The sequence below is a fragment of the Coffea arabica genome, chromosome 6c (genome assembly GCF_036785885.1).
Source record: "Coffea arabica cultivar ET-39 chromosome 6c, Coffea Arabica ET-39 HiFi, whole genome shotgun sequence".
In the NCBI taxonomy this organism is placed as follows: domain Eukaryota; kingdom Viridiplantae; phylum Streptophyta; class Magnoliopsida; order Gentianales; family Rubiaceae; genus Coffea; species Coffea arabica.
Genome location: NC_092320.1, coordinates 9,965,968 through 9,978,700, shown reverse-complemented (window position 1 = coordinate 9,978,700; position 12,733 = coordinate 9,965,968). Strand labels below are relative to the sequence as shown.

At 37.9% G+C, this 12,733-nt stretch overlaps 2 protein-coding genes across 6 annotated transcripts; one reads left to right on the top strand and one right to left on the bottom strand.

Annotated features, from left to right (window-relative positions):
- Window positions 1-1,716: 1,716 nt before the first annotated feature.
- LOC113691592 (small ribosomal subunit protein eS30z/eS30y/eS30x-like) lies at window positions 1,717-3,106 on the top strand. 3 transcript variants are annotated; one of them, XM_027209800.2, is made up of 4 exons: window positions 1,759-1,915; window positions 2,028-2,165; window positions 2,865-2,930; window positions 3,041-3,106. In XM_027209800.2, the coding sequence occupies exons 1-3, from the start codon at window positions 1,912-1,914 to the stop codon at window positions 2,909-2,911; spliced, it is 189 nt and encodes a 62-aa protein (XP_027065601.1). In that variant the 5' UTR covers window positions 1,759-1,911; the 3' UTR covers window positions 2,912-2,930; window positions 3,041-3,106. The 3 variants fall into 3 exon arrangements, with proteins under 3 accessions (XP_027065600.1, XP_027065601.1, XP_071908843.1); XM_072052742.1 differs by having other exon boundaries at window positions 2,865-2,943; XM_027209799.2 differs by having other exon boundaries at window positions 1,717-1,915; window positions 2,865-3,106.
- A 1,584-nt stretch (window positions 3,107-4,690) lies between these two features.
- Window positions 4,691-8,473, bottom strand: LOC140008435 (IAA-amino acid hydrolase ILR1-like 1). 3 transcript variants are annotated; one of them, XR_011815813.1, is made up of 5 exons: window positions 7,922-8,473; window positions 7,577-7,702; window positions 6,035-6,349; window positions 5,401-5,543; window positions 4,691-5,228 (listed from the first exon to the last, which is right to left on the bottom strand). XR_011815813.1 is itself a non-coding variant. In XM_072052740.1 (3 exons), exons 1-3 carry the CDS (start codon window positions 6,290-6,292, stop codon window positions 4,821-4,823), a joined length of 795 nt encoding a protein of 264 aa, XP_071908841.1. In that variant the 5' UTR covers window positions 6,293-6,297; the 3' UTR covers window positions 4,691-4,820. The 3 variants fall into 3 exon arrangements, 1 of the variants encoding a protein (XP_071908841.1); XR_011815812.1 differs by having other exon boundaries at window positions 5,401-5,529; XM_072052740.1 differs by lacking the exons at window positions 7,577-7,702; window positions 7,922-8,473 and having other exon boundaries at window positions 5,401-5,529; window positions 6,035-6,297.
- Window positions 8,474-12,733: the final 4,260 nt, after the last annotated feature.

Here is a 12,733-nt window from a genome sequence, read left to right as displayed (position 1 = left end):
ATCACACTTCGAACTATGGCCAAAATCACATTTTATCACCGTCATCATCCTCAAATTTATACTCTTTACCTTAGTGCAATGACATTATTTATCTTTTATTTTATGACATTATTTTTTTTTTATATAAGCAGGAGGATTCGAACCCGAAATCTCTTACTTACACTCCCTCCCCCCGTACCACCCAACCCAACCCCATCCCCCTATTTTATGACATTAGTCAAGATTTAGGCCCTGTGCAATGGCATTATTGATCATTTATTTTATGACATTAGTCAAAATTTATGCCATATTTGATAATCCAATTCAGCATATTAATTTTAATGGCTTTAGATCTTAATATATTCATACCGTTTAATAATAAAAAGTTGAACATTTGAATTAATTAAGTAGCACTAAATTTTCTGGACAAAACTTACTTGCAAAATTAAGTGATTAGCTATTCACTTATTAGTAAATATGATATGCACTCAAATATATTAGATTTAATATATAACAATCCAATGACTTAATGAATTCAAATTTCAGACTTCAATTTTATCCAACACGCCCCGACTATTATTTCCCTTTTATTGCTACAAAATACACATATATCTTCTTCATGGTGTCTACTATGCAAACTATCAAATAGATAAAAGCTAAAAAAATATTTATATTTAGTTTATTATCCTTAAAATTTGGATTGTATTGAGAGATTCTGGTCAAAACCTTCCACTTACACTAAAAAAAAATTAGAAAATTTTTAAAAATTAAGGTAATTTAAACTTTTATTTCTAGATACTTTTTCTATTATAGTAATAGTTTACGTTAAAGGTTAAATTGAGAATAGGGGAGAAGGGTTGGATTGGGTGGGATAGGCGGAAAGAATGTAAGCAAGAGATCTTGAATTCGAGTCATCCCGTTTACAAAAAAATAAAAAAGGTTAAATTGACAATATTATTACTTTTTGTTTGTCAAATTAGTCAAATATTATTAATGCTTAACCAAAATCGTTAAAATGGGCTGATATGCCTTTTTCAAAATTTAGAGTAGGAAAATAGATATTAAATCAAACTTCACTTTTTTTGGACAAAAAAAGGCAATACTAATAAATTGTAAATAATTTCGGCAACAGAGGACAATGTTTGTCATAACCCTCACTTTCTTTCTCTTGGAATTAAGATTTTTAAAGTTGACTAGTTTTCGTGAGGGATGATGCATATATTTTTTTTAAGGTTAAGGGCGGTAAAGTAGAACAAGTCTCAAAGCTTGGAAAGGCAAAGTGTTATTAACCCTTAACAATAGTTTGCATTTCTCCAATTAGAGGACACTTGTAAGGAAAAAGAAAAATGGAATTTGAAAATCGAACCAAAAAAAATTACGATTCTCCAAATAACGAGTTGCATGAGTGTTTTCCACATCTCACATAATCTTTTATTTTTTGGAAACAATTATTGTAGCACAAGAGAATGAGTTATTACTCACCTATAGAAGATGGGTAACGCAATTATCAGGGGGCGATTCACCTCTTGGGATTACTAGATGTTAATGTCGTAGATAGAAACAGTCTATGATGTAAAACTAGATGTTAATTCTAGTTGCTGTTGAAGGAACGCTAACAATTCATTTTGTGTTTCTGAAGAATGAAGATAGAAATTGAGGTCCTTGAGTTGTTGAGCCGAGCAATTAGGCAACGCAATGCAGCACAAAGCCTCAAACATTTGTAGCCCCCCTTGTCTGTGGCAATCAGGCCCAAGTTATCAGACGGCCCAATCTCAGATGAAGCTCCCCGGCTTGCCCAGCGCCCGCTATTATTATTAATATGTTTAAGACTAAAACCCTAATTTTCGATCTTCCGTTGTCCACCCTTTTCGCCCTTCGCAGTATCAGCAGCTCCAAGCAGATCTCTCAGCAGCTCAAACTCCATAGCTAATCATGGGTGACCTCGGCCTTCCGATGCTATTTTTCTACCTAATATACTTCTTCCATGTTGTTGCTTGTTTGTTTGATTTTTTTAATTTAATTTTATTATTATCGATTGTCATGCACAGGTAAGGTTCACGGTTCATTAGCTCGTGCCGGTAAGGTGAGAGGGCAAACTCCCAAGGTTGCAAAGCAGGATAAGAAGAAGAAGCCCCGCGGCCGTGCCTACAAGCGTATGCAATACAACCGCCGCTTCGTCACTGCCGGTAACTTTAAACTTCCTTTTTCCCTTTATTATACTTACAATTCGAGATTTAATCTGTAATACTCGGAAACTGGAATTTTCGTGGAAAAACTTTTTTTTGGGGGGGTGGGTGGGTTGGGGGTTGAAGGTGTTATTTGGTCCGTGTTCATTAGTTATGGCAATTGCTGGGAAAGGTATTAGGATGAATCAATTGGTGAATCTGTTAGTTTTGCTGTCGGAATTTTGCTGACCGGACCGAGATATGCTTATAAATTTCACTTGTAACACTTGGTTACAATATGATTATGGTGGTGTAATGAGCAAACATGCACTTTCGTTTCCACTCGAATACTGCACTGTTGTATGCTATTTAAAAGCTTGTCGTTCTGACCTTTGTGGTTTATGTTATTAGGGAAATATGGTGCAGAATGGCTACTAATAATCATCACAAATATAATGCATATTAGGCATTGTGTAGATGTTTTAGTTTCAGCTGGGGAAACTGTTTCATTTGATTTCCATGTGATTACATTAGCCTTTTGTGCCGTACAGAAACTTTCTTGTTTTGACATCTGTGCGTTTAGTTTATCTGGGAAAAAATGGTGCAGAGAGGCTTCAAGTTATCATTCTTACTTAACTTATTATCCTTTGGTGACTAATTTTGCACTATTGTATGGGAAATGGATGTTAAATCTTACGTGAATCTGTTGATTGCCTGCAGTTGTTGGCTTTGGAAAGAAGAGGGGGCCAAACTCATCGGAGAAGTAAACATGAGGGCCAAGGCATGGTAGTTTTAGTAGGTGTAATTCTGTTTTGAGCTTGATGCATTGTGTTGTTGATCATGTTAGTACGCTTACTGTCATTTTTGTTAATTTATGGTTATCCTCTTCATTGTAGACGGAGGTTTGTTTGAATCCTTGAAATGAGATTGAAGGAAGGCTAATTTGGCTGTTTTCTCCCTGATTGTTTATTGTTGTGCTTGCCTGTAGCATAAAGGAATAGGTTTCACAAATTGTTATTAGTTCTTGAGCACTATTTTCGTTTGTTGCACTTGGATTGTCTGCAACGGCCTTGCAACTTTAAGCATGCCTAGTTATTATAAACTCCAGCATCCCTATTAACCCCTAAAATCAACAACCCCTCCCCCCCAAAAAAATAATAAATAATAAAGAAAAGACCAAATTGTAAGGATGAAGGGTTATACAAATTGTAAATAATCAGTATAACTGTTCCTGCATGCGATTTTCTTTTAAAGGAGGTAGAAATGGTTGGTTCGCGTGTCGAATTGTTAATGGTGTGATCGTTCTGTAATGAAGCACTAAAGCTTCCTTTATGCGACAATTCACAGGGTTCTTATTCGTTAATTTTCGTAGTTAGCTGGAAGGTTGCCCCAATGAATCAGTTTTAACTTCCACTAAAGTAATGTGGTGGTATTACGCGATTATCAACTCAATGGTATTGTGACCTGTTTTTCGTCTTGGGCAGCTCACTTGTGGGATGACTTAGGGCCAGGGGCAGAAGCTCCAACGCGTACCATGCCACCTTGACTATAGAAAGTTTGTTTGGTTTCTCTATCTTAAAATATATGGCCTACTTTGGGTTTCCCGAACTGTACTTGCAAGGGGTGCCAAAATGCGGCTTCATATTTCATACAACGCTGTTGTAAAGAACAAAGAAAGGTGTTCCGACATTAAAAAAAAAAAAGAATAATAATGAAAGTGGACAGAATGAAAAAGGAAAACAGGAGAAGAAGAAAAGACATCTCTCTATGATGTTTTCTTTTTGAATTTGTTTGCAAAGAATATTATGGGAATTGAAGGAAGGTTATTATTTTTCTTTTTTTTTTTTGGTTAATCAAACACATACAGGAAAGTATTTTTCCCTTCTATTACATTCTTTCACTTCACTTTCCCATGTAATTTTTCCTCTAATCAAAAATGAAAATTATGGGGCAAAGAAGTTCGATTTGTGTTTCATGACTATTGCTCCTCCCAGTTATTCAGTAAAACCCACAGACACGATCACGCGGCCAAAACTTTCCCCATTCTTGAACAATCTTCCCATTCGTTCGTCCACACGTCCATCATTCAATATTTGTGTGGCTCTTAAGGACTCTTTAAAACCGGACAGACGAAAAGGCAACACTGATATGTACTAACAGTTGATTATAAGTTTTTTCGACCGTTGTTTTTTTTTTTTTAAAATAAAACAACTTCTGGTACCAAATATGCAGAAGGCAGCGACGCTGGTCCTATTTCCCTGCAAAGTCGAAAATTTCTGTTGGGGAAGAAACAATTCATGGAAATTTGTCTTGATTTGATTAATGCGCTGCATTCTCGCTGAACTTTACTTGAGAGTTGAAATTAATTGGTTTCAATGTAATTAAACATTTCAAAGGTGTGTTAACTATGGTGTTAACTAGTCCGGTAACTCCTTGGCATCAAGGTTCCAGACAACATGCTTGATATGAGCTTCATGTTAACCTTCTTTCTTTTGGCTTCTTTGCTATAGGCACTACGTGTTTTGGATGCGTTTTGACAACAGGAATGCTACAAGAAGTTGGATTGTAAAATGTCTGTTAATTCGCAGAGTTTCGCGAAACATGCCCTCGATACAATTCAGTCATCAAATAGTTTTAGAAATTTGTAGCAAAACCTTCCAAGTTGCTTCAAGCAGCTTAGAGCTCATCACGCAAACTCTCTTTCTGCACAGATAGCGTAGCAGGACCACCAAGGAGGTGAGTCACAGCCAATGATGCATGTAAAGCAGCACCATATTGAAGTACATTTTCGTTTACTTTGAAATCAGGGGAGTGCCCTGATACAGATTGTCCCTCAGAATCATTGCGCATTCCTACAAAGTAAAAGTACCCCGGGATTGCCTCAGCCAAAAAGCCAAAATCTTCTGCTCCCATGGTTGGTTGCAATTCTATGATGCTCTTAGAACCCAGCATATTCTCAGCTACAGTTTGGAAGTGATCATGCAACCGGTTGCTATTTATGGTTACCGGGTAAAAGGGCCTGTAATCTGCCTCGAAGTCAACAGTCGCATTGCATCTGTGTACGGCAGCTTGTCGAATAATTACCTGTTAGTTGCATATGCAAGAAAAAGCAATATTCATAATTGGATGTCTTGTTATGGAATAATCTGACATTATGTGAATGCTATCATTACAAGCTCAAACAGGGACAAAATATTCTCAAGGAATATGACTTGGGAGCATATTAAAGAAATCAGGCACCAAACGAAGAACCTGCCTCTTCAATTCTTTGTTTAAGTTGCCTGAAACTGTCTTTTGAGAATGCCCTGAAGGTACCACCTATTGCAACTGAATCAGGAATCACATTGAATGCGGCACCACCTTGGAATTTCCCAACAGTTACTACCTGCAAGGCCATGCCTTTTGATTTAGTGGAGGACAATGTCAGATGTAGAAGTAACATCAGTTTCAGAGTATATTGTATAAAGATGAAGATGGTGGAGAGTAAAGACGAGGATGTTAGGTTCACTAGGAGTATGTGAATAAATTTGGAGCCCTAACAGTTACTTAATAATCATGAGCAGCTTATGGAAGAATATAATGGCACTAGTAATTATCTTACAAGACAGAGATAGAGAACCAAAACTAGGTCAGAGTTTGTAAAAACTACAGTGAGCAGCCCACCAACAGCAAATAAAAGCTGTGCCCTATAATTAAAAAATTAATGGCACAAAAATCATCCCAAAAGCAAGTCAAGCCTGCTCTTAAAAGTGAAAAAGATGACACAAGTCATCATTATAAAATGTAAAACTATTGTAGTCTTCGGTCAAATTAGACTTGAGATTTAGCAAAGATAAGTAAAAGCATTTGTTGCTATGAACATAACCACAACTCCTACTGAGGAATACTACCTGTGAATCTAATGGATCGGCTTCACGCGAAATAAGATGTTGTAAGCTAATAATTATATTGGAAGCCGCCAAGATTGGGTCAATTGAGGTCTGGGGAATAGCTGCATGTCCGCCTTTTCCTTTAATTACAGCATCAAAAAATCCATTTGCAGCCAATATAGGCCCAGGTCTGGCAGCAACTGTGCCAATTGGGTATTTGGAAGAGACATGCAGTCCAAAGATGGCATCAACATTCTCTAATATCCCAGTATCTAGCATTTATTTTGCTCCCCCACCTCCTTCTTCAGCCGGTTGAAAAACAAGAATGACAGTTCCCTGAATACGAGAAGAAAAATAGCGATATTCTATCATCAATATTGTATGACTCCAGCAGTAACTGTTAGCTAAGAGCAACACAACTCTTCAATAAAAAATTTTACGCAAAATTTGCAAACGAGAATCTTTGTAAAGTGCTACTTCAATGACTACAAAAGGTATATAGACGAACAAACATAGCTGACAAAGCCTCCGAAGAAAATCCAATTTCTTCTAAGCTCACCAAATTTTGCATCTTTGAGAATCGCATCAGCGATGTTTGTTCAGAGTTTTGATACTCTTGCGTCCAGAGGAACAACATCTTCGATATTACTCCATGGTTATTGGCCATATTGATCTAACTTTTCTGATATCTTTTACCTTTGCATTCAATTTTCATGGTTTTTGGACTGAAGTAATGTAGATGTCATCACTCATTGGTTTTGATTATCTCATTGCACCTGTTGAGGTAACAAGAGATTTCTCCTCAATCCTACTCTTGAAATTCAAATTCTCTCTTCTGCATCAAATGGAGTTACTTTAGTTCCTATAATTACAATCCTGAACTTCGTACGTCTTGTAATGCAAATGTACGTGAAGCAAATATGTGGAATTGCAAGTGCTTGAGGGCTTTCCATATTTTAGTTATTAAATGCTTCTGTTTTTCCTCAAGCAGAATCAAACCATTACAGGCAATAAAAGCATGTCCCGTCACACCAACATTTTGCACATAATGAATTTTCACCCCTAATCTCAGTTTGAAGATGACCATCCTTGGCAGGAAGTTTTATGTTTCAAGGGGAGATTGAGTAGGAATGAAGAACATTCCGTTCTCCTACCTGGGCTGAACAGAAAAGTAGAATGGGCAGGGAATGTAAAGTAGAACACTTACTACAGGTAACCAATGGAAAGTCACAAGGAACAAAACAATACAACAGAAACGCATATTCACAAGAAGAACTCAGATCAATATAACGCTTTGCATAATATTTGGAAGTAAAATAAGGAGCTTCCCACTTGCTTAGTCGACCTATAGAGTAAAGCTACAATGGAGAACTTGTCAAGAGAACTAACTTAAAACTGTAAATAAAACTCTTCATCAATATCATTTTTCAAACTGTTTAGCATGATTATTACAGCAGAATTTTTAGTTGGATTTGACTATAAGAATCCCATTTCATAAAGAACTTGAAGCAGAACCAGCGAAGTTCAAATCTTTAGTTCAAGAAGAAAATGATAGCAAGAAACCTGTAAATGATTACGATACTCTTGAAGTATCCTTGCAGCCCCAAGAAGCATTGCGACATGAGCATCATGTCCACAAGCATGCATCTTCCCTGGAATTTTGCTTTTATGTTCCCATTCGACATTTTCCTGTAACATTCAGAACAATCACAAACAAATGACTAATCCAAAAACTAGAATAACTCCAAAACTGATAAACAATTACCAAGACAAATTTCATCAAAACATAAAAATAGAACAAGAAAAAAGAGCACTGGGATATAAGTTGGGAGTATGTAAGTAGAAGTGACATCATTATTCAATAATATAGAACATATATACTAATCATTTCTAGGTTTGTGAAGAAACCTGCATAGCTAGAGCATCCATATCAGCTCTAATTGCAACAAAAGGTGGCTTGCCAGTCCCAATATAGCCAACAACACCAGTAATAGCCACCGGATGCTTATAGGGGATGCCCATTTTATCAAGCTCAGTTCTGACAAGTTTACTGGTCTCAAATTCCTCAAAACCAAGTTCTGGGATTTCATGCAGGGTCCTCCTAATATTCACCATCCAGTCAAAAACCTCTGGCCTTTTAGCCATATTTAGGAAGTTCATAGGAATTTCAGCCAACCTTTCTTTTGTTAAGAAAGGAGAATCTGAAGAAGTGGACTTCACAGAAGATAATAAAAGGCAGATAATCAGAGAGAAAAGGATTTCGAAGGGATCCATGATGAGTCCTCTCTACTATGCAGAGGTTATCACGGAACTTGGGAGCGGGAGAGAGCGTATGTAGCGTTTTCAGTTTCAGCGAAAAGGGTTTCAGGCTTTTAGCTCTTTGGTGGGGAAATCTGAAATAGAGGAATCCCTCAAGTCAAAATTACAGAGTAGAGCTCGGCCTGATTTTATTTTTTTTTTGGCGTCCAAATGGCCTGATTTGGTAGTTGGTACGGTTAGTAGTGGGTATAAGAATCTAGAGGGAAGAAAATTTAAAGAGTAAGGGAATAGTATGTACGGGAATGTGACTAAATTAAAATGGTGTTTTGATGCCTCCTTTAAATTTATTTTTACTGTAAATAAGATTCGAATTCTTGACTTGCGTCTAAAAAGGAACTTAGTTGGTTTGGTAATTGGCACTTTGGTTTGTTGGAAATGACCACTAAAACAAAAAGTGTATCATGAAATGCAGTCTAGGCCACTTATATAGAGTAGGTTTATACACACTGTATAATTTTTTTTACACTAATATATGTAGATCATATCATATAATATAAATTTAAATTTAAATTTAAAATCATGCATGTGTGACATATAACTATAACTATTAGTGTAAAAAATCATTTTTTTACGCTGTCAATACATAAAAAATTAATTGATATATAGATTTGGATACGTTAAGATTCTAAAATATCTTTCACCATTTTCTAGAGATTGTATTTACATTTATATACGTTTGAAATTTTGAATTTATACTGAGGATTATCAAAGATTTTTTTTTTTGTTTAGTCAAGTGAAATTTCAAAAATTACAAGAGCCATTTTTGTTTCGTGACCTTTTAATTCAAATATATTTATTCCGCCTTTGGATGCGTGGTCATATTAATTCAACCTTTGCTTGAGAATGTTACGCTCACGTTGCATTAATCTATGTTAGAAAAACTACGCATCCTTATTTAAGAGCATTGGAAGTTTTTCACTACTAAATTAACTCATACTGGCAAGAGTTGTGAAGCACATTCTCACAACTTCTTTTATTTATTCATTTATTTTTTGGTTCGACAATGTCTCCAAAATAGTAGAATAGAAAAAAAAAATTGAGAGAGATTGAGAGTTGAACCAATGAGCTCATGTTTATCTAACTAATGTCTCTACTTAGCTAAAAGTGGGTGTCGACAAGAAAATTTACAATTCCTAAACACAATTTAACATAACATCTAATTCTTTTCAAAATGATGTCTTGGTTTATCTAACTTCCATTCTCGTTATTATAAAAAAAAAACACTTCTATTCTTGTTTGCTAAAGCAGAAGCTTAGGATTAAGAAGTTGAGGTATTATGTCCTCCTCTGTGGTTAGGTAAGGAATTAGTTGTCGAATAAAGGATATTCCACTCGTTGCCAAAAAGTGCTTTGTCGCGAATGCCAAAACGCAACTTTCTTGTGAAACTAAGTGCATTGTCGTAACCTGAGGATGGCAGCGCGATGCAGCAAGAGAACCTTGACCCTAATCTGCCACCGCCTCAAGAGGTGGATTCTTTCACACGCAAAGATCCCAAAAAATTCAAGAGACTCACTACTGGGGAGTTTGTCCCCAACCTGAGCCCTCGAAATAATAGAGAAGATTTTAATTTTGCTCGAAGCCACTGTACTAACATTACTACTGGAGCATGAGGGAAACAATCATTCAGCGATACGCTGCTGTTTGGGGGAAAGAAACCGCCAATCTACGATGGGGACGATAAGGAACTTGAGTTTTTGGTAGATATGGAGACAAAGGCTCGTGAAAGGATGGATAATGAGAACAATACTTCTTGGTTCCCTAACCCTATTATGGATGCAGAGGAAATTCGACAAATATGGAAACCATGGAGTATGGGGCTTCTTCTGAAAGTCCTGGGGAAAAATATAGGGTTTCGGACCCTAGAGCAAAAAGGAGCTGTGGCAACTCAGCCAGGACTTTGAAATCACCGATTTGGAACGGGGCTTCTATATAGTCCGGTTTCGGGCGAAGGAAGACTATCACAAAACATTGGATGGAGGACCATGGATGGTACAGGGGCATTAGATAACCGTCACCAAGTGGAGGTCGGATTTTCAGGCAGTAAAGGCTGATATTACATTCACAATAGTTTGGGTCAGATTACCAGGACTCCCAGTTGAATAGTATACAGGAAAATTTTTAATGGCAGTGGGAAATTGTGCCGGTAAGGCAGTTAAAGTGGATCAGCGCATGTGGACTGCCAAGAGTGGGAAATTTGCTAGAATTTGCATTGAAGTTGACCTGAAAAAACCTTCAACTCCATTCATATGGGTAAATCAAGATCTTAAAAGGATTGAATACGAGGGGCTATACCAAATCTGCTTTAATTATGGGCAATATGGCCACATAGCAGAACACTATAAGTCTAAGAACCAGGGACTGGAACCAGGGGAGGAAGCCTTTATGAGGGAGCCAGAGGATACTATTAATGAGAAAGAGAAAAGGGGGGGGATAGAAAGTCAACCTTTTGGACCATGGATTGTGGCCAATTCAAGAAGACAACGGTATGATAAGCAAGGTAAACAGGAAAATATACCTCAAGCCTATAACTAAAAGGTGGTGCTAAAGAAAGGGTCTGAGAGAGTGAATATGCCAGAACCATCAGGACTCAAAGGCCTTCAGCCAGAGCAGGCCTGGGTAAAAGTATCCACGAGGCAGGGGAAACATTTGCGAGAGAGAGAGAGGAGAAGGATAAACAACAAGATGGGCTTACGGTGGACAAAGGGTCAAGATTTGTGGTGCTTAAGGAGGAGAGTATGGAGGAGACTTGAGGAGAAGCTAGAGACTCCAGAAAAATGTTACAGAAAAAGATTCGCAACATAGCAGGTCCACCACAGAATCTGGTATTCAGGGTGGGACAGAAAGGAAAGCAACCAGACATACCTGCAGAATCAACAAAGGGGAGAAAACGAAAAAAGAGGAAGAAGTAGGGGTCTCAAGGGATTAGACTTCACAAAAAGGCTCTGAGTCCAGTCAAAGTTGGTGGATTACTGGGCACATCGAGGGGAGCTTTCAAACCAAGACAGCTGCAGGAGGGAAGGTCACAGAATATACAGGTGACCTCGTAGGTGGGCTAGGCCGTCCATCCACAATTATGTGTGCATAACCAAATCGTCGATAAGGTACCACAAAATGACTACAGGGGAGATGGTCAGTGGGAAAAGTTAAGTATTGAGGAACTTGAACCGGGAGGGAATCGAGAACTACAGATGTTAGAAGGGGAGTTTGAAGCGGGAAATGGAGACACTGGCGCTGGAAAAGCAATCACAGCGCTAGAAATTTATCCACAAAGGTTGAGTGAAACCCCGCAGGAGAGGAGGATAGACAAGGAGGCCGTCGTAGCGGTAGTTAGGGAGCAGTAAGTATACACCTCGTCTTACCATATTCCTTAAATGAAAATTCTAAGTTGGAATTGTAGAGGTGCAGCAAATAATGAGTTTAGGAAGAACTAAAGGACACTTATGCAGGATCATGATCCGGATGCTCTCGTGTTAGTAGAAACAAGAACTCCAAGCTTTCGCGCTGATAGAATAAATAGGAGGTCACGCCTATCGAGCCGGGCATGTGTGGAGGCTCTGGGTTTCTCAGGGGGAATTTGACTCCTCTGGGATCCTTATGTAGTAGACGTAGAGATTATCTTTAAAAATAGGCAAATCCTAAATGCGATTTTTAAACACAATGATAAAAAGTGGCTACTATCAGCGGTGTATGCATCCCCAGAGCAAGCCTTGCATAGAAAACTATGGGAGTATATCATCCAGCTGGGTAGTCAAATCCGATTTCCTTGGTTGATCACTGGAGACTTGAATGAGATTTTATCTAGTGAAGAAAAATTGGGTGGCAGGCCTTTTTTGTTGACCGGCCAATTATCCTTAGTTGATTGTGTGCAGAATTATGGGCTGATAGATTTGGGGTTCAACGGGCCGACGTTAACTTGGAATAATAGAAGAAAAGGCACAACAAATGTGAGAAAAATGCTGGATAGAAATATGTGTAACTCGGAATGGAGAATAGAGTTCCCAGAGGCAAATGTCAAGCACTTGGCTCGTACCCATTTGGATCATCACCCAATGTTGCTGGATATGCAGGGGGTCTGCCCGAACAGTGGGCGTCACAAACCCTTTCGATTCGAATTAGCATGGCTCACACACCCAAAGTTGTAAGAGATTGTTGCTCAGAGCTGGAATGTTGATCAAAGGAACGTTTGGCACAAGAATCAGAAATTGATGGTGGACTTGCGAGAGTGAAATAAGACCACGTTTTGCAATATTTTCCATAGGAAAAGGAGGTGTATGGCTCGTCTTAAGGGAGTGCAAAAAAAGATTTGCACAGCTTCCCGATAGAAAATTGAAAAAACTAGAAAGAAAACTAATGAAGGAGTTTAACACTATTTTGGACCAGAAAGAGACCCTTTGGTACCAA

Bases quoted from the DNA above. Each gene is read 5' to 3' on its own strand.
- LOC113691592 (XM_027209799.2), top strand. The intron at 2,166-2,864 runs GTAACTTTAAAC...GATTGCCTGCAG, and splicing joins CCGCCGCTTCGTCACTGCCG to TTGTTGGCTTTGGAAAGAAG.
- LOC140008435 (XM_072052740.1), bottom strand. From the start codon at position 6,292: ATGCTAGATACTGGGATATTAGAGAATGTTGATGCCATCTTTGGACTG. The intron at 5,530-6,034 runs GTAGTATTCCTC...ATGGCCTTGCAG, and splicing joins CCGATCCATTAGATTCACAG to GTAGTAACTGTTGGGAAATT. The intron at 5,229-5,400 runs GCAGGTTCTTCG...TGCAACTAACAG, and splicing joins TTAAACAAAGAATTGAAGAG to GTAATTATTCGACAAGCTGC.